The following is a 27,141-nucleotide window of genomic DNA, read 5'->3' as shown; positions in this document are numbered from 1 at the left end:
CTTACTGGATTTTGATCTCTTCAATCCCTCTTCATTGTCCACACTTAAGCCACCATCCTCCTCTTGATCCAACATCAACAACCTTGCAGGAGTTATCCAGCAGCCAGTGATGTGGTGGAATCTATAACTTGCCACCATCAAACAACAGATACATTATTTGTGAGACATGCTTGGTCTGTCAGCTCACAAATTATGGTTAGATACTGTCTGGTGTAGCCATGAACTGAGCATAAGAGTGGAGACTAGGAACTCCTGAGCTCTCCACTTGTCTCTGACTTTGCCTTGTTACACAATCTTAGGCAGTCACATCAATCCTCTATGTCTCAGTCTCTCCCTCTGTAAAATGGGGATATTACTATTTCCCTCCCACCCTGGGGTGTGGTGAGGATTCATTACTGTTTGTACAAGACACTGACCATATAAAATGCTACTGTGATATTCAATCACTCTGTTGTACCCACAGAATATCTATATTCTGTTAACATAATTGCTCATCATACCTCTGAGAAATACTACAGCCCCAGGGCTATATTCACCCCATTGGCACAAGGGGATGGAATTTGCAATCCCCTGCATCAGTGGGGTCATTCACCCCCAGGAGAGGGCAAAAGTTAGGTTCTATTATTATTGCATCTCCCGGGGGTCCTGCTTATACTCACTCCTTAACCAGCATTACACACTCCTAAGGTTGCACTGGATGCAATATCACCCCACTCCCAGCTTCTTTGTTAGGGAAATCATGATATTCTGACTTACACAGAGGTGAATATTTTAGCTCCACCTTCTGCTTCCCTTCCTTTTATTTTCCAGAGGACCGTTACAGTTAAGTTCTGCAAAGTCCATTGGCGCTGTTAGCAGGAGGCACTTGAACAATTCCTGAGACTGTCTGGTGTTCAGGTCTATAAGTGCTTTTGAGTCAAGATTTAATTCCTCCGTTAGAAGTAGTATTACGGCCTAGTTTGGAGCAAAGAGAGGGAAGTGTCCTGTTACAGTCCAGTTACTAGTGTGCCTAGAGGTTGATGGGAGGATATCCCTAGGGAGGCAGCCTGGGCAGGTTGACATTTACACCAAGTACAGTGCATTGTTGGATGAGTGTTGTTTTTTTCTGGTTCCCTTTGGTGGATGCAAATAGAGAGGGGAAAGTACAATAAATCAAGCCTCGCAAAGCAGGACCCTCGCCTTCTCTAGCTACACCAGCTCCCTAACTATCTCTGTATCCAATGCAAGGCAGCCCTCCTGGGTTTCAAAACTTTCCTTGGACTGACTCCCCATGACCTCTCTGGCCTGCCGTCCACCCAGCCCTCTGCTTTTAGGCCTTGTCCGCAGACGCGACCAGGCTCCCCCATGCCCTTTGGAGAGCTCCGTGCCCCAGCTTGGCAGCAACACACTACGCAGCCCTCCTCGCAAACGCCCCTGCGAGGCTCTCTCAGGTACGCTGCAGGAACCGCCTGCTGTCTTTGCAGCCAGGCACTGAGCGCAGCAACCCCTGGGAGAATCCCCGGCAGCACGAGGGGAAAGGTAATGGCCCTACGCTGCTCCCACCGCTAAGGTGCACCCAGACGTCCCCTCGGGCTATAGGCTGCCCCAGGCGGGGGTGTGGCCGCGGATGGGCAGGATGTCACGTGTGGGAGGCTAAGCTGTGGCTGGAGGCAGAGCCAGACTCCGAGCAGGAGCAGTGGGCAATAGACTCCACCTTGGTGCCGGGGGTAGCCGGGATCATGCCCTACGTTCTCATCAGCACGCAGATCCGCATGGTGAGTGTGCGCTGCGGGTGCATGGGGGGAGGGGGATGTGGCAGGACCCTCTCCCTGCCTGCACCCCTCTCCCACTGGGGCCCGTGTTCCGCCTTCCTAGCGGGCATGCCAGTGCCTGGTTTAACGGGATCCGGACCGAGCCCTCCAGAGAAGCCCAGCCTGTATCAATTCTCCCGTCCCCAGGAAGGGAGGGAGCTGGAGATTATTGAGAAATACAGGCGTAGAGGGGCAGGGCCGGGAACGACTTCCGTGGTTTGAATCATGGCAGCAGGGCGAGTTCTGGCTTCACTCGGGGTTTGTGGCAGCACCAAGTGCACTCCGGAGGGGATCGCGCGCTCTCGCTCTCTCCTGGTCCTACTCTTGTCCCCGGTGGCAGCTGCTTCTCATTAACGTGCACTGATGTTTCTGACACGCTGTCTGGTTTAGTTCCAGCTCATGGTTTTCTTTATGTCTGGTGCTGGTGGTGGGTATAAAATCCAGGCTTGACGATTTGTTTGTGTTTGAATTTACAAACAGCTGGATGGCACTTGATTTCCCTTCTCTAGGAGTGCGAAGTACTACTGTCCAGCTGTGCAAGTAACTTAGTACCTTTGCAAACATCTGGGTGACAGCTGATTCCTTCCTCCCAAATTTAATTCCAAAGTGCCATGTATAGTACCGTTGCCTAGCTGTACAGAGATTTTAATGTATTTTAAAAACAGCTGGATGACACCTGAATTGCTCCTGTAGTATTGAGATACAGCTGCCCAGCTTTGGAGGTAAATAGTATTTTTGCAAACAGCTGGATTGCAATGCATAGTACTGTTGTCCAGCTGTGTAGGTACCTTCTGCAAACAGCTCGGTGACAGCTGACTTTCCACCCTCCAATAGGGGTGTGCTATACTGTTGCCTACTTGTGCAGCTAATATAGTCCTTGACTGTTCTCTTTGCTGTCAGGTAGATCCTGGCATGTGTTACCTGGTTGTGTTTTGACACTTGTTCCGGGCTTGATAAATTCCCTCCCCTTTTCCAGGATACATGGTTTACACTTAAAGAGTCTTGCACTTAGCCAGATAACTGTCTCTGGGGCACTGATTGGAACTTGGAGAGGAAAAACCCCAACGGACTGCCCTCTCCCTTTCCTGGGTATCTCATATGGGCATCATTCAGGGTATGTCTATGCTAGACTTCTGTACTGTGAGTTAACTGGCTGGCAAGCGCTTAGAGGGCTCTGACTGAATAGGAAGAAACATAGTCCATAGCTAGAGGTAATTTATGGGGGCAAAAGGAGACTAGCTGTAAGAGCCTGAGTGTGTCTGAGAAGGAATTGTCCTGCCATCCAACAAACCAGCACGTGTGGCCGCCTTCACCATCGATTTTCATCATTCCCTGCAAATAGTCCTGCCTCCACTCCTCTCCCTGATGGCCCTGTCGAGGGAAATAGGAAGTCTGACCAGGTTACACATGTTGAACATGCAACAATACAGTTGAAACCATGTTTAAATATGGTTGCTAACATAGTTACAGCATAGTTACTGTGGAACGGGATGTTTTTCTGACAACTGTGCTCTGGGCACTCCCAACTAGTCTATAGCCTGCTTGTCTAATCTAGTCATGTACAGGACAAAAACATTGGTTCACACAGGTCAGGAAACACAGTGATTGCTAACAGAGTTTCAGGTGCTGTCTGCATAAAGTCTAAATAGCAGGCAAAAGAGTTGTTTTGTTTTCTTTATTTTTTAAAGGGGAGACTTGTAAATTTTGACTGAAGTCCAGAATATGAGGATGTGATTTTTGCAATAGGAAGAACTCGACTGTGAAACAAATTAACCCGCAGTCAGGAGTTCTGTAAAAAAATACAAACTTAGGTAGTGGAAGAACTGCTCCTATTACTCACCTTCCTGAAACTGTGCGTGTATGTTATATACAGCGAGAAAACATGATGGTGTGTAGTGGAATAAAGACTTCCCTGTTTACTGTAATGGGTTTGGGGTAGATGCTTTAACCCTTCACAGGTTATGTAAATGATCCCAAATAGCAACACACCATCTCATCTTGTTTATAATTCAATATAATACTTGCTATTAACAGTGCTTTTAAAAGTTTTATTGGTATGGATTTTCGTATCTCTGTGTCTGCATGGCCAGGTTACCTTAGTTACCACAGATAAGCTTTGGATGGTAGGAAAATAAATGTGTGTGTGTCACATAGTCACAGTGTTCATGTCTACAGTTCATAAATCCTCAGAGCTAGTTACAAATACTGGCCTTAGTCCTGCAGTTGGATCGCTGTGGGCAAACTCCTGTCCTGTCTTAGAGTTCCCTTGGAATCAATGGGTCTCTGCATGGCACAGAAGTCCACTCCAGTGGATCCAATTGCAGGATTGGGTCCTCTGATGTGTCATTGGAGAGTTTGGGATCTCAGCGCTTCAGTGGGATATAGCAAATGTTATAGAGCTTAAAATTGTCATTGGTCCACAAGTGAAACAACAACTGAAATCAGTAGTGGGCTAATGTAGGTTTAAAAAAAAAAATCCTGCTTTCACCTGGTCCACATTGGCAATGGCCAGGAGGGTGGCATGGCTGCCTTTGCTGTGCCAGATTTTTGTTCTTTGTACGGTAGCTTTTTGGAAGCTGCTCCGTGGTTTGGAATGTTGGAAAATAGGTCCAGCTGAGATTACTGGCCAGGATGTAGGTGAGGTGCTCAAAATAATGTATATTTTAAAAATGCAGTTTATCCCGTGGTTGCAGAACTAAGGATTCCCTGCCATGGATAGAATGACTCTGTGTGTCACACAACTGTCTAAAATGTGTGTTTGATTTGCTTTTTAAATATTAGTGAACAGAACTGTTAGTAAATTGCTTTACGTACTATCTAGTGCTAGAGCTCTGCTCTTATTATAGAGACTTTGTTGATTTAAGAAACATGCATTGTCACAGTTGCTGTGTTAATGGATGAGCACTATGGGGCAGAGGACTGACCTCATATTAATAACCCCTTACTGTCACAGGTTACATTGGGGTGGCTGGCTATGCACAAATCCTCTGCTATCATTGCTGTGCTGTGTTCCCATAGTCCTGTATGTAAGTCATGCTGTCACTGTGCTGGACTTAGCTGCCTCTACTGTCCGGTAATTTCATTGCTAAGCCAGTAGTGGGTCAAGGTGCACTGCTTCAGGCTGCTAGTTTGTTTGCTTCTGTAACAGGCTCGCATAATCGTGCCCTTCCCCACCATCACCCTGAGAACACGTTCCAGGAACAGCATGTACGTGATGTGTCCCTAAGGTTAGTTCATGGAAATCAATACAAGTTCTCCAGGCTCCGTTCCTTTCCTGTTCACAGGCCTTGCTATTTCCTCGGCATAACCCCTCTCTTCTCTGGCACTAAGGCCAGGTCTACACTTAAAACTTGCCAGTATAGTAATGTCTATCAGAGAGGTGTGTGTGTGTGGTTTATTATTATTATTTTTTTTTTTACAATACTTTTATATCCTAGTGTAGATGCAGTTATACTGGCAAACAAGTGCTTTTGGCACAATAGCTTAGCAGAGGTATAAGCTATAGTAGCCAAAGCACTCTTTTGCCAGCTACAAGCTGCATCTACACTAGGAGGATATACCAGTATAGCTAGGTCAGCAAACCTTTTCTAGTGTAGACTAGACCTGAGAGACCGCTCCTCCCAAGGGCGCCAGGTTTGTATAATTTTTGGTGATGCCCAGAACGGGTCCAAGCATAGCCGTCCCATACATAGGACAGACCAGGGCAATCACCCTGGGCCCTGCGCTTTGGGGGCCCCATGCTTCAGGGGGATGCGGGGTCCAGGGCAGGGCCGGCTCTGGCTTTTTTGCCACCCCAAGCAAAATAAAAAACAAAACAAACAAACAAAAACCACGCGGGATGGCTGGAGCAGCGAAGGAAAAAAAAAAAAACATGCAGGGCGGCCGGAGCCAGGGTGCAAACTTTCGGTGCCACTTACTTGGCGGCTCGCAGCTGCCTCCCCTGGCCGTGCTGGCTAGCGGGACTCCCTGTGCTGCAGACGTGTCCCGGCGAGCAGGGGGGAGAGAGAGAAGGGGGGCGGCCAGGGCTTTCTTCAGCCGGGGCGCTCGCCACTCGGCCCCTCCCGCTGCTCCGCCTGCCGGGAGGGCTCCATGTTGCTCCCGCTTGCAGGTGAATTGAAGGTCGGTGGGGAGGGAAGGACATGGGCTGCCGGGCTTGCTGCAGACCTGGCACCGGCTGGGGCAGACGGAGCGCGTAGCCTGCTCCCAGCAGGGCGCTCCCCTCCTCCGCGTCGCCACCCCCTACAGGGCGGCTGGAGTGGCAAAACAAACAAAAAAAAAAGGTGGCCGTGCCACCCTAGGATTGGACGGAATGCCGCCCTGTAGAATCTGCCGCCCCAAGCACGAGCTTGCTCGGCTCGTGCCTGGAGCCGGCCCTGGTCCAGGGTGGCCTGGGTGGTTAGCAGGAGACCTGGCGCTGGCAGCAGCAAGTGACCCGGCCCCAGCCTGCTCCGCCCAGCCGGTTCCTGGCACTGCTCGGGGGAGGGGGCGGAAGCCAGAAAGAGGTGGAGCGGGGCCTTGGGGGAAGGGGTAGGATGGGGGTGGGGAGGGGGTGGAGCAGGGGCAGGAAGAGGGGGCGGGGCTTTGGGGGAAGGGGTGGAGTGAGGGCTGGGTGGAGCAGGGATGGGAAGAGGCGAGGTGGAGTGGAGCTGTCTGGGTCACTTGCTGCTGCTGGCGCCAGGCCCACTGCTAACTCCTCAGGCTGTCCTGGACTCCGCATTCCCCTGAAGCGCAGGGCCCCCCAAAGCATGGGGCCTGGGACGGTTGCCCCGGTCCGTCCTATGGACGGGATGGCTCTGTAAATACACCTCTACCCCAATATAATGCTGTCCTTGGGAGCCAAAAAATCTTACCGCGTTATAGGTGAAACTGCATTATATCAAACTTGCTTTGATCCGCCGGATTGCACAGTCCCACCCCCCCTGGAGCGCTGCTTTACTGCGTTACATCTGAATTCGTGTTATATCGGGTCGTATTATATTGGGCTAGAGGTGTATAAGTCTAAACATTGGTGGAACCGGGCCCACCTTCCTGAATATTGGTGGCGCACGGGCACCACAGGCCCATATAACTTGCCGTCTATGAAGTCAAGGGAAAAATGGAAAAACTGCCATTGACTTCAGTAGGAGCAAGATCAGGCCCTGAGTCTGTACTTCTACACTGTTTGGGGTTGTTTCATCCCCTCTGAGCCACCCCTGGTTCTCCCCTTCTGAAATTCCATGGAACTTCTGGGCTCCAACATTCATCTCTCTTGTAAAAACAAAATCATCATATTTTCTTGCTCCTTCAACCTTGCGGGCTCCAGAGAAGACTACTTTCTGCTGCTACTTTCTATCCACTGCCAGCTCTACCATACAGCGGGCCAGAAATGTAATTGACCCGTGATGAGGAAGAGCAAACATTTCCCGTTTGCCTGGTGCAGTAAAATCCTTTGACTCAATGCCAATTTTACCCTCATGCTCTTCTTAACTAAGTCTAAGTAGTTAAAATGAGTTTTTAACTATTGCATTTTGGTGCCTATGGTCTGGTGATGGCTGTACTAGGTTCCAGAACATGTGGGGGAGACTCCTCTTGGATACAGCACCCGACCTCCATGCCCAGTTGTAGCAGTTCATAATGCTCTGTCAAATAGGGGACAAGGAGCCAGGATTACTGGATTCTCACTCTGTGGCTTCACACAAGTCACTTAGACACTGTACCTCCGTTTCTATAAAAATAGGGCCAAGGTGGATAAAAATAATTTTTTTGTTGTTGAAAAAATAAAAAAATAGAATTTTTTAACTTTAACTTTATTTAAATAATTTTTTTCTTTTTAAAAATAAACCAGTTTAAAATTAAATCTGAATTTAATACAAAATACAAAACTTAGGATAATGTCTCAATATTTACATAAAAGTAAAATATGCTGAATCCATGAGCTTATATCAGAAACCTTCAGTTAAAGACTTTTTTAATATAAAGAATCAGGGGAAAACATCCAACTTTTGAGATCAAGCTTCATAAGTATGGCACAATAGTTCGTATACTGTATTAAGGGCTTATTTTGCTTAATAAAAATAAATGGCATCTGCTGTTTTGTGTGTTTAATTAAATTCCAGTTACCACGCTAATGCAGTGTGACACAAATCATGAGCAAAAAATGAATTATCTAGTAAATAAAAGAAATGTCATTCACCATTTTCAAACATACTAAAAATGTACAATTAATAAATAAGAATCTGAAAATATGAAGCTATATAATTGCTTGTATAAATGTCTGTAGTTATAGTGTACCCTCCACGGTAGCAAAAAGATGTAACAAATCCAGTGTAAAGGCTCTATTTAGTTATAAATCAACATGTGAGATTTGGAGATTTTTCAGAGCAAGTTAGACAAACACCTGTCAGGGATGGTCTAGATAATACTTGTCCTGCCATGAGTGCAGGGGGCTGGACTAGATGACCTCTCAAGGTTCCTTCCAGTCTTATGATTTTATGTTTTAATGGTTATATCAATGAATGAGAATGCACCTTTCTTTAGAAAATAACTGAAGCACAAATGGAAGAGTTTATTAAAATCAGTTTTTTAAATCAAGGCTTTCCACTTGATGATTTAAATCGCTGATTTAAATTGCCTTGATTTAAATCAATCCACGCTGAGTAGGGGTGATAATTGACTACCTCACACATGTTGTGAAGATTAAAAAATTAATGGCCGTAAAGCATTCTGAGTTCTGTGTCTGGAAGTGCTATAGACAGGCAGAGTATTAGGTGTCTGAGGGGCCTTGTTCTCGAGTCGTCCTTTCCTCATCAAATGCACTCTCCTCTCCCCCTTACCTGTACTGTTGTCCTGTGTGTTGTCTTTAGTTCCTGTTAGCCCTGTAATTTCTATTATGTTGGAGGACTCTGATACAAGACTGTTGTCCCCAGACATAGTTAAAACACAGTTCATTCTTACAGTGTAAATGGGAACTAACTGTTTTAACCGTAATCAGTATAGTCTGGTAACGGCCATGCAAAAGCCCAGAGCCATAGTGTAATTCAGGAACAAGGTAAAACATGGTTTGGTCTCATCCATGTTGTAAGACTGACCCATGTTCTGATTGTATCCAAGGCTACCATCTTTTAATCTAGCCCCCCAGCCTTATACATTACGGTATAATTAGGACCTTGGTTTTGGAAGTTCTTTGGGGGCAGAGAATGTTCTGTAAAATGACACATTTGTAGCACTGTGTAAATGCTTTTTAATACAAGTAGTTGGGATATACATGGCACAATGTAAACACTCAGATGACTTACACCTCTGTCTTCCTACCTCCATCCCATTTGCTTTTCTTCGCTTTAAAGGGTACATGCCAACAATCACTTTACATTTCATTGGCATTTCTCTGTACCTGGTTATTCCCAGAGATGGTCACCAGCATCTTCCTCTCATTTCATGAAACCACATTTATCTGCTAGAGAATTCCTCTGGAAGAAGGATCTTTTTGGAACCCCATCAGCACCTCTCCCTGTTCAGCCAGCAGAGGGCTCTGCTAGAGCAATATGCTTAAGGCTCACACTCCCATTGTGAGAGGAGGCAGCTCCTGTGTCCTGTAGGAAGAGCTTACGTGGGCAAACAACATCAGTAGCTAAACGCTGGCTGACCCTTGCCTCTCGGAGCTCGTACTAAGGGGCTATTTAATTGCAGTGTAGATGTTTGGGCTAGGACTGCAGCCTGAGCGCTGGGACCCTCCCACTTCGCAGGGTCCTAGAGTCCGTGCACCAGCCTGAGCCCAAACATCTACACTGCAATTAAATTGCCTGAGCCCTGTGAGCCCGAGTCAGCTGGCACGGGCGAGCCGCGGGTTTTTAATTGCAGTGTAGGCATACTCTGAGTGTCTACACTACAAACTTTGGTCAACATAAGTTACACTGGCATAAAGCCTCCACTGTTAGTATATCGCTTGTGCGCATGCATCCTTGGCTCCTTGTGTCGGCAGTGCACGTACTCACCAGGAGGGCTTTTGTCAATACACAGTGCGCTGCACCATGGATAGTATCCCAATATGCATCCTGCCACCTTCCAGTGCATTGTTTTTTGGGAAGTTTTGGCAATGTGTGGTGGGGCAGAAACAAGTCACAAAGGGGTGACTGGGAACCAGGGGTCAACTTCCCAGCATGCAACTGCCTCCATCCCATAATGTCATCTATATCCCAAAATTTTCATGCCTTTTTAAAAATTCCATGAACCTGCATCATGCTCCTTGCTGTCCGCCATCTTGGACAGAAGCATGGAGTCTGCACAGCTCTGCACTATTGTCATACATGTTGTAAGCACAGGATGCACGATCCTCTGGTATTAGCAGAGCTGCAAGAATAACCAAATCAGCAGGGAACATGATGATTGCCTGGAGATCAGATTGCTGTGGGACATAGCGAGAACCAATTCAAGGTTGTTGGTGGCATTCACAGAGCAGCTGCAGATGGGGGAGTGCCCGTTCTTGGCCTGAGAAATGAGCACTGACTGGTGAGATTACATTGTAATGTAGGCTTGGGATGACAAGCAGTGACTGCAGAATTTTCGATTGTGCAATTCCACATTCCTAGATCTGTGTGTTGAGCTCGCCCCAGCCCTCCAGCTCAGGACATCAAAATGGGAGCTGCACTGGAGAAATGAGTGGTAATCACACTGTGGAAGCTTGCAATGCTCAATTGCTACCAGTCAGTGGCAAATCATTTTGGAATTAGAAAATTCACTGTGGGGGCCATTGTCATGCGAGTGTGCAGGGCCATTAATCATCTCCTGCTACGCAGGACTGTGACTCTTGGCAATGTGCAGGACATAGTGGATGGATTTGCAGCTATGGGGTTCCCGAACTGCGGTAGAGCAATAGATGGCGCACATTTCCCTATTTTGGCACCAGACCACCTTGCCACAAAATACATAAAAAAGAGAAAGAGCTACTTTTCTGTGGTTATGCAAGTGTAGGTGGATCACCAGGGATGCTTCACCAACATCAGTGTTGGCTGGTCAGGGTAGGTGCATGACGTTCCCATCTTTAAGAAGACAGGATTGTTCAGAAAGCTACAAGCAGGGATTTTCTTTCTTGACTGGTGGATTATTATTGACAATGTTGAAATTCCAGTAGTGGTCCTGGGGTACCTCTAGCTCATGAAGCTGTACACCAGCCACCTCGACAGCAGCAGGAAAAGATTCAGCTACTGGTTCAACAGATGCAGAATGACAGTTGAATAAACTTTTGGTAGATTGAAGGGATGCTGGCGCTTTTTATTCACAAGATTAGATCTCAGTGAAAAAGGCATCCCAATGACTATAGCTGCCTTCTGCGTCCTGCATAATATTTGTGAAGTAAAGGGGAAAAGTTGCTGGGGTGGAGATGGAGATGGGCGGGCCATTTGCTGAGTTTGAATAGCCAGACACAAGGGCTATTAGAAGAGCTCAATATGGAGCTTTATGGCTTAGGGAGGCTTTGAAAGAGCACTTTAACAGAGACACAGTAATGTGCTGTGGTGTACTGTGCTCTCTACCTGGTCTGCTGTTTTGGGGCCTGTTAGGAATTGTGTGGTGCTTGGTGTGCATGTGTGAATATAACACTGACAATGCATCAAGTAATTTTGTGGCCTTTGCTGTACATTTATGATTATTACACTGTTTGTTACTGAGCCTATGAGTATCAAGTAAGTGGGTGCTAGGCACTCTGCAGCATATATTGTGAACCAATAAAGATTAATTGTTTTCCAAATAATAAATTTTATTTGGTAACAAAATCAGTGCAAAGAAAAACCTGTGCAATTTAAAAGCCAATACATTGAAAACTTAATAAATTAATGGAACAGAACTTAACAAGGGGAAAGAACTGTAATGTCCATTTAACTATACATACAGCAGCTGTGGCTCTCATAGGTCAGTAGGTGTGAAGCTGTGGTTGTCCTTAATGTCCCCCCGGGTAGAATAGGGACGTGGCCCCCCTGATGCTATGTGTCGAGGGGGTGAGTAGGGAGGTGCTGCAATGGAGATCTCCAGGGACTGCAAAAGGAGGGGAGCTCGGGATTGGTGAACCTGTAGGTCCACAAGAGTTTGCAGCATTTGGGCTTGCTGCTGGAGAAGCCCTATTATGTCCTGGTGCATCTCCCTCTCCTTTTCCTGCTGGGACTCCTGGCCCTTTCTTCTCCATACAGTCTGCAATATGCGCAGCTGCAGCTAAAACACAAAAGGCACTGTTGTCAGTATAGTCACAATGGAAGGTAAAAGTTAAGGTTCAGAACTCCCTTCTTTTTCTCCCCTAAAGTATTACACAAGACGTGCTTGCTGACATTTCTGCTTTGGAATGCTTGTGCACGGTGCCACTCACAGCGCCAGCGATATTGACTATGGCCTGCTAGAAGTGAGGGAAATGAGGAGGCAATTGCTTGGTTGCATGAAACTGAGTGTAGGCCAAGAGCACTGAATACTGGCACCATTTCCCACAGGCGGTGATGATTTTAGTTGAGATCTCACTCCTGAGGCTAACAAAGTCACAGAGAGCACAGCTGCTGCTGATGTCCCGAAGCTGTCCAGGCCCACATGCTGTTAGCCTGCATGCTGTAATGGTGCCTGCCGAAATTAGCACTGACTGGCATGGGAAAGTGTCCTACCGCCGAGGGAGAAATAAGGTTGCCATCTCTGGAAACCTTTTGCAGAGGATTGCAGAGTACCTTCATGGAAGTTTCATTGAGATCTCTCAGGAGGATTCAAGGGACATAAGCAAGGGACACTACAGGGGAATGACAAGCAGATAACTCTACCTCTGTTGTACCTATACCTCTTCTAGTATGAGTAAATTAATGAACAGTTGATAGTTGTGTCCTGTTAAGTTTGGGGTGCCATCAGTACATCATTGTGATGGGAAATACAATTACACTTACCCGAGGTTCCTTCCCCTGCATTGGGCTCACCTATGTTCAACCGCCAAGATTGACTGGGCTGCAATGGAGTCTCAAACAGGTGCTGGATCACGGCATAGCTGGACCCTCTGGTCGCATGTCCCCCATCCTCCTCCACCTTCTACTCGTTCTTGCTGTTCATGCCAGGGACTGTAACTTGGGCTCCTCAGAGGTTTCCATGGTGGTTTGTAGGGTGGTGGTGGGGTCTCTGCCAAGCATGTCATGCAGCCTTTGTAAAAGCAGCAAGTCTGAGGCTCTCCACTGGATCGACTGCTGGCCTCCCATGCCTTCCGATACGCCTGCCACAGTTCCTTCGCTTTCACACAGCACTGCTGCTGATCCCTGCTGTACCCTTCGGCATCTCCCGTTCAATCTGCTCGTAGATGTCCACATTTCTACAGCTGATCCATAGCTGTGCTTGTACACACAAGCTCTTCTTCCCACAGGCCTCGAAGGTCCAATATCTCCTGTTTACTCCAAGCTGGAGTGCATAGCTGGCATGATCAGCTAGGTGGTTGCACACAACAATGGAGAGCAACTAGAGGTGTGCTTGCCAAGCAGGACAATCAGGAAAAGGCATTTCAAAAATTTGCAGGGCTTTAAAAGGGGGCGGGGGCCTTCTGGTCTCTGTGACCCCTGGGCAGTGGATTTCACAGTTATGACCACAGCAGTCAGTGTCGGGCATTCTGCGACAGCTGCTGGAGGACTGTTAAGGTCGACATAGTAATGCAATGTCTTCACTGGCAGTGCACTGATCTCAGTACATCAACCCCACTCAGTACATCAACCCTCAATGCCACTCGTGGTGGTGATGTTACTGTGTAGCTATAATGGGGCACTTACATTGGTGGGAGACAAATTTAAGCATAGACACATGCATTATTAGGTCGACACAACGTGGCTTACATTGACCAAACTTTGTAGTGTAGACCAGGCTTTAGAGAACAAAGAGGTTTCCAGTAAACATGATCTCTCCTGCTCACCTACAACAGATTCTCCTCTCCATCTCCTTCGCAGTAGTTCTCCTTCCTAGATGTGCTGCTTGTGATCCTGGTAGCAGGAGTGTAACTTGACAAACAAGTGCAAGAAATAAGCTTCCCCCCAAAGTCTCACATTTCTCGTGGATGTGGGTGGGGAACATACCCTCCCTCACATTGCAAGGGTTTGCTCTTTGGGCTTTTTATTTCTTCTCTGTTTAACCTGTCCCTTGAAAGTTGGGATGAAGAAATGCACGGACTATGGTATTTTTTCTCATCTGCTGAATTTTAAATTTCCTTCTGCAGGAAGTTGGACCCACAATGGTTGGAGATGAACATTCTGATCAACATCTGATGGACTACCTGGGTGCCATTAAGAGGAACATGCTGGGGAACCATTTGTAAGTATTTCTGTGCTACTTCTCTCTCCGCTTCCCCCTCCTCACCATCTCAAATCCTTTGTCAGTTACCCCTCCCTCTATCTAGCACGGGCAGTTTTCTTGTCTCACTCCTGAAGTTTCTCATTGAAGAGACAAGGTGGGTGAGGTAATATTTTTTATTGGACCATCTTCTTTTGGTTAGAGAGACAAGTTTTCGAGCTTCCACAGGGCTCCTCTTCGGGTCTGGGAAAGGTACTGAGAGTGTCACTGCTAAATGCAAGGTGGCACAGATTGTTTAGCATAAGTAAACACATATTTCAAGGGACCATTCAAGGTGAAGTGGCCCGAGGTGAAATAGCCCATTAACACCCCTCCAGTCTGTCTCATTAAGACAGATGTAGTAGTATACTGTAATGAAACTGGTGTTTCTGTCAATGAGGCTGTTACCCTGAAGCCTGTCTCTCAACAAACATTGCAGTGGATCCAGAGAACATCCCTTTATGTCCAGTTTCTTTCCTCAAAAGAACAGGGTCATCAGCCTGACTCTCAGTTAATAGACTTTATCCATAATGGGCCTGCTTTGCAAAACTTTCCAGTTAATTTGACCTGCTCTTTGCAGATGGAGAAACTGAGGCACATAGGGTTAAGTGTCAGGTATTTTTAATGTATTTAGGTGCCTGACTCCCACTGAAATCATTGGGATTTAGGGTCAGATTTTTAAATTTGTTTAGGCACCAAAGTGACTTACCAAAGGCCACCTAGCAAACTAGCAGCAGAGTTAGGATTAGAACTTGGGAACTCTTCTTAGCTGTTAGCCTTGTATAAAGTTTGCACTGCCTCTTAGTTTCCTGTTTAAAACAAAACAACAACAAAAACAATATTTATATGAGAGAGGCAAGGTAGTGATCTTTTATTGGTGGAAAGGGCCCATACCTGAAGAAGAGCCCTGTGAAGCTCAAAAGCTTGTCCCTTACACCAACAGAAGTTGGTCCAATAAAAGATATTACCTCACCCACTTTGTCTCTCTAATATCCTGGGACCAACATGGCTACAGCTACACTGCAAATAATATTTATATTGCATTTTTCATCTGTCAGTCTCAAAGATCAGCAAGGCTATGTCTACACTGCAATAAAACACCTGCAGCTGGCCCGTGTCAGCTGACTCGGGCTGCTGGGCTATAAAACTGCAGTGCAGAAATTTGGGCTTGGGCTGGAGACTGGGCTCTGGGACCCCACAATGGGGGAGGGTCTCAGAGCTTGGCTCTACCCAGAGCCTAAATATCTAAACTGCAGTTTTACAACTCTGCTGCCTGTGCCCTGCAATCCCGAATCAGGTGACACAGGTCAGCCGTAGGTATTTTACTGCAGTGTAGACATAGCCACAGTGTCTCTATCCCCAGGATGTAAGTGGTAGAAATTGAGGCCCAGAGGAGCGAAGTGACTTGCTTAAGATGCTGCCGCAGCAAGTCACTGTCTACAGTATTATTATATCTCATTGCCAGGAAGCATTTCTTGATACTAAGCTTACATCTTTCCTTTTTCTGTAGGGATGTTCCCATTTTACCACCCTAATGTCCTTGCTGTTTAGTCTTCAAATATCTTTAGGCGCTTATCATGGTGCACACCTTCCTTCTCCTAGCTCAACCAAGCTAGACAGAGTTCGCTTTTTAATCTTTCCTCATGATTCAATCCCTTATCCAGACCCCTAATCATTTTGTTGCTGTTATCTGAACTCCTGCCAGTCATTAATATTTCTGGTACTCAGGTCCCCAGAACTGAACACAATAATCCAAGTGCAGTTTCACCCGAGCTGCATCGACAATGACTCACTTCCTGGCTCCCTGATTTGGTTCCTGGCCTCTTTCGCTGCTAGAGTCCATTGCAAGCTGACACCGTTTAGCCACTCTCTGCATTGCTGTTGTCCAGGTGTCCCTTTTGAGTGCCTGAACCATTGAAATCCATAGGAGCCTTTCCATTGACTTCAGTGGGCAGTGAATTTCCAATCCTCCCCCCGCCCCCTACATATTAGTTTGTATTTTTCCAACTGGAGTTTTTAATGCTGTTTTCTGTCCATAGTTCTAGTTTCTCTAGGTCCCGGTGTATTATTTTGCTGCTTGCATTGATTTTGACACCACCTTCCACTTTAGTATAACTTTTGTTTCTGACATGTTGTTTGCATCCAAAATCCATTCTTACTTGATCTGCTTATTTCTCTTTGAAAAAAATCATTAAAACAGTGGAGGAGAAGCTATTAGATCTCTCTGCTGACTGGAGTCCACCTCTATCTTTGAGTGGTGGTGGAGGAAAAAAAAAACAGCATTAATTACACAGAAGGAGCCCTACTCATTTCACCCTGTATCCTGAAACTTTAGTTATCATCACCCTGGCAAATGGAGGCCTAAGTTGGGGAAGAAAAAGTTCTAGTCCTTGTGGTTGAAGAGAGCCTTCCAAACATAAATCAATCGAGTGCTGTCTTCCTGCATTTGAAGACACAGTTCTAGTGCCTCTTCTGCCCCATACTTTAGCCTAATTAGTGGCAACAGAGTGGAATTTACAAGTCTCTAATCAGTTTCATGCTGCTATTCAAAACCACTAGGTGGCAATGACATTGTCAAGAAATTCATTTTTTTGTGCTGCTGCCACAGGGCTATGAACAGGGGCACGCAGTCGAGTAATGCATGAGGGAAGAGGACCCCAGAAAAAAGGAGGCTTACGGTAAAGCAGTGGATGCATCCCTACCTCACTGCTGCAATCACCACCAGGTTTTTTGTTTGTTTTTAAAGAAGGAATAACTCCAGAAATATCCTTGTCACTCCCAGTAGCTGGGGAGGAGCTTCAAATTTGTAAGACACCTACTAGTCAGAACCAGTTGCAAAAGCAAATAATGACTGAGGCACAGCATCTGATAGCAATCCCAGAATCTATTCCTGTCCCGCAGTGTGGGGCTGGGCTTCCCACCACAGAGTTGGCCCCAGGACCCACCTCCTGCCCCTCATATTTTGTATCTGCTTCAGGCTAGTAGGTGTGTTGTAAATAGTGCAAGCTAATTCTCACCCCACCCATTTGCTAGGATGGCTTGTGTACAGGATAGTCCTTGATGGCCACAGCGAAGAGTAGCAGCTCCTTGCTGCCTCCTCCCACTGCTGGGGTTGAGCAAGAGGAGACGGGGAGTGTGAAGAAAATAACCCCCTTGGAATGCAGCAGCTCACTCCCGCCGAGGACAGTTGCTGCATTCCAAGGGCATTAGCCCAGCAGAACCTGTTTAGAATGACATGAAACTTTACTATAGGAAGAGCAAAGCTTATCTCCAAGCAACTCAGGGAGTTTCTGTCTACCTCATTGTAAATGAAGCTTCACAATGGTTGGATTTCATTGTGTTCTGGGTCCACAATAGTGATTCCATAATTAAGTTGTATAACCAGCATTTTATTATAAGCCCGAAACTCACTCACAAACCAATGCATGTAGGTCTGAGTTTGCAGAGAGCCTGAAATAAAAGCTCTAAGGGAGGTGAATTGTGCCTGAATTCGTGTTAACTCAGGAACCTAATTATAACACTAAAATTAACTATTTCACTGCCTGTAAGAAAGAGGGATGATCACATTGTACAGAGCTGCACAATCTACTGTGAGTGGCATTTCATTTTAGAACCACCATCTTTTCCCACCCCCAGTCTGACGTGTGGAGAGGAGCTGAGAGGAGATCTGAGCCCCAGTAAGGGGAGAGCCAACACTGCACTGCCAGCAGGGTATCTAAGCCACTTCCCCAGACAGTAGGGGTCTGGTCATCTTTGGTGGTAGGTGTAGGGCCAGACAGCTTTCCTTCTTGTGACTGCTGTGCTGCTGGAGGCGGCCTGCAGACTCAAGCAGATGTCACTGCATCAGTTACAGGTGGGTCACAGTTCCAGGCTTTTTTTTGTAACTATGAAGGAGAGCACTTTTTTTTTTTTTTTTAAATAAATAAATGAGAGCTTGCCTTCACCACAGGGCTGGGAGGCTGAGTCCAAAGCATGTGTCTATTGTGCCTATTTTTTAATCTAGCCCTGCTCCAGGTTTTATCCAAATCCCAAACCAGAAGAGCCCAACCGAGCACATGTGATCCTATTTTGAACATCTGCACAGGCACCTGTGAGTTTCATTTTGGTGTCCCCAGCAAGCTGAGCTTGGGAGAGCACCGCAACTATTTTTTTCTAGCTCGAGCCTTCGGATCATTTAGGTTAGAATCTCCCAATTTGGCGCATTCATGCCATATTGCAGTGCCTGTCACTATTGTTTTGGAAGGGAATTCTTCAGGATGCATCAGAGGTTACCAGAATTTGGTAAGCTCAGGGTTTAAGCTCTTCATGGTGTCTGCTGAAGTTATATTTCTCCCTGCTGGCTTTTAACTGGAAAGGAGGAATTTGTAAATTCTGACCGCCAATCCACACTGTTTCAGACAGGTTACAAACACTGATGACCAAATCCTTAAGTCAAATATGACATGTCTTTTGTCTGAACAACTAAGGGTCTTGTGACTAAGGCACAGGACAAGGAGTCCAACCGGGGTTCTGATCCTGGCTCACCACCAACTTGCTCAAGTACAAAACTTCCCTGCCTCAGTTCCTTCACTTGCATAATGGGAATAATATTTACTTACCTCAACATGTGAGCCTAAACTGACACTTAAAAAGCATGTTGAAAGCCTCTTATGGGAAGTATTAAGTTCAAAAGCAGTTGTAATACATATCTTTACACCACACCTATAATTATAACAAAGTGTACTGTGTCAGAAGAAATAAAATTCAGCAAGCTCTCACATCTCACCATTATTATATTGTAAAAATACCCTCCCCCCACTCCAGTAATATTTTGCAACCTCAACTTTAGCAACTTTGGGGTTTTTTAGTGTCTGGTAGTCAGGAAATTTATAATTAAGATTCCACAAACAGCTTTAACTCTGACCCCATAGCTCCAATCATTATCAGCATATCGGCTGGTATGGTCATATCCTGGCAGATAACTAGGTAGCTTTTCCAATCAGTTTATATATGTATCACATCCAAAAAACTATAGTAAAAGAACATTATTAAGGGTGCAAAGTCCAGTACTTATGTTAGGAAATGCCAGAATTAGGGTTGTCTGTCCAACCTTTATTAAGTCCCTTGTGCATATACATTATGATACAGTCTAATTACAGTATCATACTCCCTCCCTCCCAAGAATACTTACCTCATTCAGTGCACAGGTTGGATGAACAAGCCAGTCCCCACAGGGCCCCTTGTCCAGTCTGTCTCCCCACACAACCTTCTCATTCCCAGTCTCCACCCCACAGGCTCCTTATCCCAACCTACTCCTGTTGCCGCCCACCCCATTCTGGCCCTTGTCCCCTCTGCATTTGAGAGCACAGTCTCCTTGCTTCTGTTACCATTACCAACCCGGAAAATCAATTGCAAGGATAGTCCTGCTCTGCTCTGGGTTGGAGCATACTCAGTGCAGACAATCTTCAGAGAATTTAGCTGCAAAACTCTAGTATGTCTACTGAGCCAGTGTGAACTCAGATTTTTCATAGGCTCAACTTGGCCAGAGTTGGGAATCTTCATGAGAACAGAAAAAGGCTTCCCTCTGACAAATTTCAAGCCCTGGTTGCAAACCATGGGGGCACCAGAGCTTCTCAGATAAACTAAGAATTTTTTTTTAACATGAGCAAACAGTGTATATTTCTCATCTCCTTCTTAGCAATCTCTGAATACTTTTTGTTAAAACTTGCCAATGCAATTCAACCGGAGGCAGACACCCAGCATAGAAAGCTTCAGCCTGAATGGTCAAAGTTATGAACAACTGAAAATAGGCTCTTAGAATGGGAAAGGGCAGGCAACCTTAACTACCAGTTCTGCCTAGAATGCATTCACCTTCAAACAGGGCTCTTCTCTCCTTTTGGCGGTGCGGCTATGAGTGTTTCTGCACTCTGGCTGCCTAAGAAACTCAATTTTGGAGCCTTCAACCAATACCTACTTCAGTCCCCTGCAGCAGACCTTCAAAGAGACATAAAATGCTACTGATCTGAAAGAGGAAGCAAAGGGATTCTCCTCATTTTGATGAGGCCCCAACAGTGCACAGGTGGGAGTTGGTTCAACAACTCAATCTTCTAAAAGGCTGAGGCACCCAATCAGACTGTGGTTTTGGGCAATTACACTCCAATTTTAGGTGGCTCTTTAATTCTGGGCAAATTTGCTTCACGGAGTTTGAAAATTGTGGTTGTTAGTCTCAATGTAGTATAATAGGACACTGCACATTTGGTGGGCTCTATCCCAGAGTGGCGACAGCAGTGTCTTGCACAGGATTAACTTGATTTTGCTGGAGACACAAGGTCTCTTTAGCAAGGGAAGCTGTGCCTCTTCTATCCATTGCGACCTCCCCATCTTGTTTCCTTTCTTCTTTTTTTGGCTGCAGCTGGGAGTACTACGTGAATGATGCACCCCGTATTGTGTTGGACAAGCTGGAGAAATATGGCTACCGAGTAGTCAGCATGACAGGGGTGGGCCAGACCCTGGTTTGGTGCCTCCACAAGGAGTAGCATGGAAGACTGTAGTGTTCCACCTGGACAAGACATTGCTGTGGATCATCTAGCACAGGACTGGCACTGAGCTTCCCCATTAATTAATTCATTTTTGTCCCAGTTTCCAGGCACACTCAAGGGAAGTGCTGTATAGTCAAAATTTCACATAATGGAAAACTACCATCAATGCCATTAGATGAGCTCTAAGGGGAGGCAGATGTGCCCACTCAATTCTAAGGGTAAATCATGCATGAATCCTTTGGAGATTGGATGGCTCCTCCTAAGTATTTGTCTGAATGGCAGTCTGTGAAATGCCATCACTTTAAGTGTTAATCTTGCCCATTCAGTAAGTATTTGAGTGAAGTCAAGCACTAGCCTGGTTTTGCCCCTGGAGAAGTTAAGCACTGATCTTCTCACTCATGAGGCTACCATTTAAATGCAGCCCCTGCTCAGTCCTCAGAGTAGGTCAAGCATAGACTACTTGTTGCAATCTCCCTGGAACAGTAAAAATAGGCTGCCAGACATTGACCCGGTCCTTGCTATTTGAACAAGCTCCCCTTAGCATTGAGAACAGTTTGAACGTTGACTCTCAAGTGGGATTATGGTTGGCGTGAGCAGACATTGTCCTGGTCAGCCCTGAGACTGCCATTCCAGTGTAACACATGGTCTTTGAAATATCTTTAGAGAAGTATATCACTGGAGAAAGGTCCTGTGAATATTTCAGGTATTGGCTGTGTAATCTCACCAACTGCATATAATTCCTGGATTGATTTGTACTGATTAATTGCTACTGTAGCTGATAAGTAATAAAGAATTAATATAAAGAGACTGTGAGATTTCCTTCCATGGGCTACTTTCAGCAGTCAGATGTGTGTGACTGGAGAAGCTATATGAAAAACTTCTGCTCCTGTGTAAAAAATTCAAGACCTAATCCTGACAGATGTTGAGCAGCTACCACTCTTACATCTGTGGGAGCTGCATTTTGTTAGCACATCTCAGAAAAAGGTCCTCAGTTATACGGCAGCTACTGTTTTAAAGCCTAGATTAGGTGACAGCCATCTCTCCCTTCCATCAAAGGACTGCGTGGATGCTGAGTGTTAGCTCTGTCCACTTGCCAAGAAAATATTCCCGCAAGGTTTTTAAAAAAAAAAGGAGGTTTATTGACTTAATTTAAGAAAACAAGTTTTTAGCTGAAAGATAGGGGAGAGAATGTGTATTCCATCATGCTATGTATGTGACTCTTCCTCGTCTTCCCGTTTGAGCTGCTCGATCAGCTGCTGTCGCTCAGCTGCTTGGCGCATCCGCATCATAACCAAGCTTTCATAATCCCGCTCCGAGACCACAGAATCCTAGGGAACAAATGACAGAACTGGACTTGTAAAGAACAGCCTACACCACAGTTTCCAAACTCCCAGAAATATCCACTTGTTATGAACTGTACAAACACACCACAGTGGCAGTAAGGATGGGTGCTGCACCTGGCATGTCGGCAGGTTAGAGATACCCAGCTGGTCAGGTTAGCAATGACATTTGTTACTATGTGATGGTTGTTTGGCCTACATAAAGTAGCCAATAGACAAGTGTCTGTATCAGAATGAACACCCTCATTGGCTGTCTCGACAGAGACAGAATGGGATCAGAAGACTGACTTACCCTCTAGCTCCTCCAACTGGTCCCAAAAGGCTATGTGAAGGGTTGGTGGGGTCGCCCCTCAAAGCTTGCACTACCCCTAATCCTGCTACAGCTAAGAAGGGAATTTGCAAATACACTAAAACTCCATTTCCACTAAAACTCATTTCCATAAGCAAACAGTAGAATTAAACAATGTGCTTTGCTTGAGTAAATATAACTTTGTTCTCACACTGGCAGATTATTCTACCTTATTACAGAGGCACTGTCAACTTAATCTAGTCAGTGTTTACACTGGCCCCTCAGTCCCCTTGTGCCAGTTTTTGTGATTTTACAATCCCTTTTTGGGTGTTCCTCTCTCTCTGTGTACGATCCATACGAACAACAGGGGAAAGTGACCATCCACAACGTATTGTCAAATGCACAAAATAAAAGTTGTTCTGAGCATTCAGTTCTAGAAACTCCAGTGTTTCAATGAGGCTAGAGAAAAATAATTCAGCAATAACTGATTTAAATTACTAGTGTTTTTTGGTATTTGTTGTTTTCTGTTCTTCATTCAAGTTTTTACCATTAAAGTTGATTTAATGTTCCTTCTCAAATCAACATCACAAGAGTGATCTGCAATAACTAAAGATGACCCTCCCTTGCTTTCTTTCTAAAACAGCCTTCCCCTCAAAAATGAAAAACTACTGATGTTTCAAATAGCGTAACAATATACGCAAACTACATAAGCAATAAACTCACTCAGTACTGTTATATCTGATATCAGTTGTACCGTGTAATTAAAACACTGCAACAGTAAACAGTCAAATGTATATATTGTCAGGTACAAAACCACACTTGCTGTAAAATTAAACCTCTCTAAAGTGTATTCAAGTGATTGTACAAAAATAGCACCTTCCGACTCAGATCTGCTCCCACCTGTTTGGGAACCATTTGCTTTACCGACCAAATCAATGGTTAGGTCATACTGAGACCACTGCTTTCCATGCTGACCCATATTGTCTCATTGTTTCCTTGTACTGTCTGTCTGTATCCACCTGTTGTCTCTTGTTTTATACTTAGATTGTAAGCTCTCTATGGCAGGGACTGTCTTTCTGTTCTGTGTTTGTGCAGTACCCTAGCACAACGTGGTCAGCTCGTAGGCACTATGGTAATACAAATTAGTGTTAGCACCAAGGAGCCAATGTAGCTATGCTGCCTTGCCAATGAGGCAAGTAGCAGAAAACAGCTACCTTGTCAGAGCCCAGCTGCTTTTTGTGGCAATGGTATTTGAAAAGTGGCAGTTATAGTACATGGTCCCATAACTTCAAGATTTCCCCAAAGTATAGCAATACTTTTAGACATTTGTCTTGTTTTCTTGGTAAAAAAAAGCCACCTTAACAAAATAACACTGAAAATCAATAAAAGTGTTCCACATTTCTGGGAACTAGTCATGTTCCATGCTGATTGAAACAGATCTCTGTGAATATGAAAGCCAGGGCTTTATAAAGCAGCGCACAAGCGACCAGGGAGCTTTTGCGAACGGGCTGCTAACAGGGAGTTTCGCAAGGGAGTTTGGAAGGGAGCAGGAAGGGGGCGAGGGTCCCTTGCTGGTTCTATCTGTTTTCTCTTTATTCCCCTTAATACCTATAAACCAACTACATTCAAAACCTCTTGCTTAAACAACCCTTTCAGTGGACAGGGGGCTGCAGACGGGAGTTTGGCTTACGATGGTTAGGAAGACCCGCAACACCTGTGCCAGCACTGCTTCTGTCTCCTCCACCTGTGCCTGTAGCCAGACAGAGTGCCTGAGCATGGATGCTTCTACCCAGATCCTGGTGTGGTTTTGCAGAGACTGTAACTTGCAATTTCCACTTACTGATATCCAGGCTGGGGGGACCATCCAATGTGAGAGGTGCCTGCTGGTGGAATCTCTCAGGCAGCAGGTGGGAGAGCTACAGGAGGAGGTGGCTAGGTTGAGGAGCATCTGAATCCACGAGCAATTCCTCGACAGTGTCCATGTGGAGACAGCTGAGGTAGCTGTCCCAGTACACAGGACTGCTGATACACCACTGGTGGAGGAGGAAATGGCTCAGGGTGGACACTGGCAGCTGGTTACTTCTGGCAGCAGGCAGTGCTCCACCCCTGCTCCGAACCCTCCTGCCGTGGTAATAGGTAACCGTTATGCTCTTCTTGATACAGGAAAGAAGGAATCACTCCCTACAGTAAAGGAGGAGAAGCCTCGTACCCCTAAGGCTGGGAGGTCTGCTGCCACCACTGCGAATAGGAAACGTAGGGTAGTGGTGGTCGGAGACTCTCTGCTGAGGGGGACGGAGGCGCCCATCTGTCGCCCTGACATTTCATCTCGGGAGGTATGCTGCCTGCCGGGAGCCCGTATCCGAGACGTTACGGAGGCATTGTCGAGGATTATCCAGCCCTCTGACTACTACCCCATGCTACTCATCCATGTGGGCACAAATGATACTGCGCGGTGTGACACTGAGCGGATCAAGAGTGACTACAGGGCTCTGGGAGTACGGGTGAAGGAGTTTGGAGCGCAGGTGGTATTCTCTTCAATTCTTCCTGTCAAAGGTAGGGGCCCGGGCAGAGACAGATGCATCATGGAGGTGAATGCCTGGCTGCGAAGATGGTGTCGCCAGGAGGGCTTTGGCTTCCTAGACCACGGGATGCTATTCGAGGAAGGACTGCAGGCAGAGATGGCGTTCACCTTTCGAGGAGAGGAAAGACCCTATTTGGACACAGACTGGCTAACCTAGTGAGGAGGGCTTTAAACTAGGTTCGACGGGGACAGGTGAGCAAAGCCCACAGGTAAATGGGGAACATGGAGACCGGGGAGATGGGTCGGAAACGAGAGGGAGTGTGGGCTATATTGGCAGAGAGAAAGGAGGGTCAGGACAAAACTGGGAGGAAAGATCAAACCAGTATCTTAGATGCCTATATACAAATGCGAGAAGTATGGGGAATAAGCAGGAAGAACTGGAAGTGCTAATAAATAAATACAACTATGACATTGTTGGCATCACTGAAACTTGGTGGGATAATACACATGATTGGAATGTTGGTGTGGATGGGTACAGCTTGCGCAGGAAAGACAGACAGGGGAAAAAGGGAGGAGGTGTTGCCTTATATATTAAAAATGTACACACTTGGACTGAGGTAGAGATGGACATAGGAGACGGAAGTGTTGAGAGTCTCTGGGTTAGGCTAAAAGGGGTAAAAAACAAGGGAGATGTCATGCTAGGAGTCTACTACAGGCCACCTAACCAGGTGGAAGAGGTGGATGAGGCTTTTTTTAAGCAACTAACAAAATCATCCAAAGCCCAAGATTTGGTGGTGATGGGGGACTTCAACTATCCGGATATATGTTGGGAAAATAACACAGCGGGGCACAGACTATCCAACAAATTCTTGGACTGCATTGGAGACAACTTTTTATTTCAGAAGGTTGAGAAAGCTACTAGGGGGGAAGCTGTTCTAGACTTGATTTTAACAAATAGGGAGGAACTCGTTGAGAATTTGAAAGTAGAAGGCAGCCTGGGTGAAAGTGATCATGAAATCATAGAGTTTGCAATTCTAAGGAAGGGTAGAAGGGAGAACAGCAAAATAGAGACAATGAATTTCAGGAAGGCGGATTTTGATAAGCTCAGAGAGCTGATAGGTAAGGTCCCATGGGAATCAAGACTGAGGGGAAAAACAACTGAGGAGAGTTGGCAGTTTTTCAAAGGGACACTATTAAGGGCCCAAAAGCAAGCTATTCCGCTGGTTAGGAAAGATAGAAAATGTGGCAAAAGACCACCTTGGCTTAACCACGAGATCTTGCATGATCTAAAAAATAAAAAGGAGTCATAAAAAATGGAAACTAGGACAGATTACAAAGGATGAATATAGGCAAACAACACAGGAATGCAGGGGCAAGATTAGAAAGGCAAAGGCACAAAATGAGCTCAAACTAGCTACGGGAATAAAGGGAAACAAGAAGACTTTTTATCAATACATTAGAAGCAAGAGGAAGACCAAAGACAGGGTAGGCCCACTGCTTAGTGAAGAGGGAGAAACAGTAACAGGAAACTTGGAAATGGCAGAGATGCTTAATGACTTCTTTGTTTCGGTCTTCACCGAGAAGTCTGAAGGAATGCCTAACATAGTGAATGCTAATGGGAAGGGGGTAGGTTTAGCAGATAAAATAAAAAAAGAACAAGTTAAAAATCACTTAGAAAAGTTAGATGCCTGCAAGTCACCAGGGCCTGATTAAATGCATCCTAGAATACTCAAGGAGCTAATAGAGGAGGTATCTGAGCTTCTAGCTATTATCTTTGGAAAGTCATGGGAGACAGGAGAGATTCCAGAAGACTGGAAAAGGGCAAATATAGTGCCCATCTATAAAAAGGGAAATAAAAACAACCCAGGAAACTACAGACCAGTTAGTTTAACTTCTGTGCCAGGGAAGATAATAGAGCAAGTAATTAAGGAAATCATCTGCAAACACTTGGAAGGTGGTAAGGTGATAGGGAACAGCCAGCATGGATTTGTGAAGAACAAATCATGTCAAACCAATCTGATAGCTTTCTTTGATAGGATAACGAGCCTTGTGGATAAGGGTGAAGCTGTGGATGTGGTATACCTAGACTTTAGTAAGGCATTTGATACGGTCTCGCATGATATTCTTATCGATAAACTAGGCAAATACAATTTAGATGGGGCTACTATAAGGTGGGTGCATAACTGGCTGGATAACCGTACTCAGAGAGTTGTTATTAATGGTTCCCAATCCTGCTGGAAAGGCATAACGAGTGGGGGTACTGCAGGGGTCTGTTTTGGGACCGGCGCTGTTCAATATCTTCATCAACGACTTAGATATTGGCATAGAAAGTATGCTTATTAAGTTTGCGGATGATACCAAACTGGGAGGGATTGCAACTGCTTTG

At 45.7% G+C, this 27,141-nt stretch overlaps 2 protein-coding genes across 2 annotated transcripts in view; one reads left to right on the top strand and one right to left on the bottom strand.

Annotated features, from left to right (window-relative positions):
- Positions 1 to 1,621: 1,621 nt before the first annotated feature.
- Positions 1,622 to 21,412, top strand: GCHFR (GTP cyclohydrolase I feedback regulator). The gene is made up of 3 exons (XM_054028246.1): positions 1,622 to 1,754; positions 13,975 to 14,069; positions 20,479 to 21,412. The coding sequence occupies exons 1-3, from the start codon at positions 1,719 to 1,721 to the stop codon at positions 20,600 to 20,602; spliced, it is 255 nt and encodes an 84-aa protein (XP_053884221.1). The 5' UTR covers positions 1,622 to 1,718; the 3' UTR covers positions 20,603 to 21,412.
- Positions 21,413 to 21,728: 316 nt separating this feature from the next.
- Positions 21,729 to 27,141, bottom strand: part of DNAJC17 (DnaJ heat shock protein family (Hsp40) member C17) — a 29,544-nt gene continuing 24,131 nt past the window's right edge. Inside the window, exon 11 of the mRNA XM_054028292.1 lies at positions 21,729 to 21,933. Within this exon, the coding sequence (XP_053884267.1) occupies positions 21,811 to 21,933 (123 nt within the window). The 3' untranslated portion in view covers positions 21,729 to 21,810. The remainder of the gene's footprint in view (positions 21,934 to 27,141) is intronic.

This window comes from Malaclemys terrapin, chromosome 4, assembly GCF_027887155.1.
Source record: "Malaclemys terrapin pileata isolate rMalTer1 chromosome 4, rMalTer1.hap1, whole genome shotgun sequence".
Taxonomy (NCBI): Eukaryota; Metazoa; Chordata; order Testudines; family Emydidae; genus Malaclemys; species Malaclemys terrapin.
The sequence above is the reverse complement of the archived record's forward strand: the minus strand, read 5'-3'. Positions and strand labels throughout refer to the sequence as shown.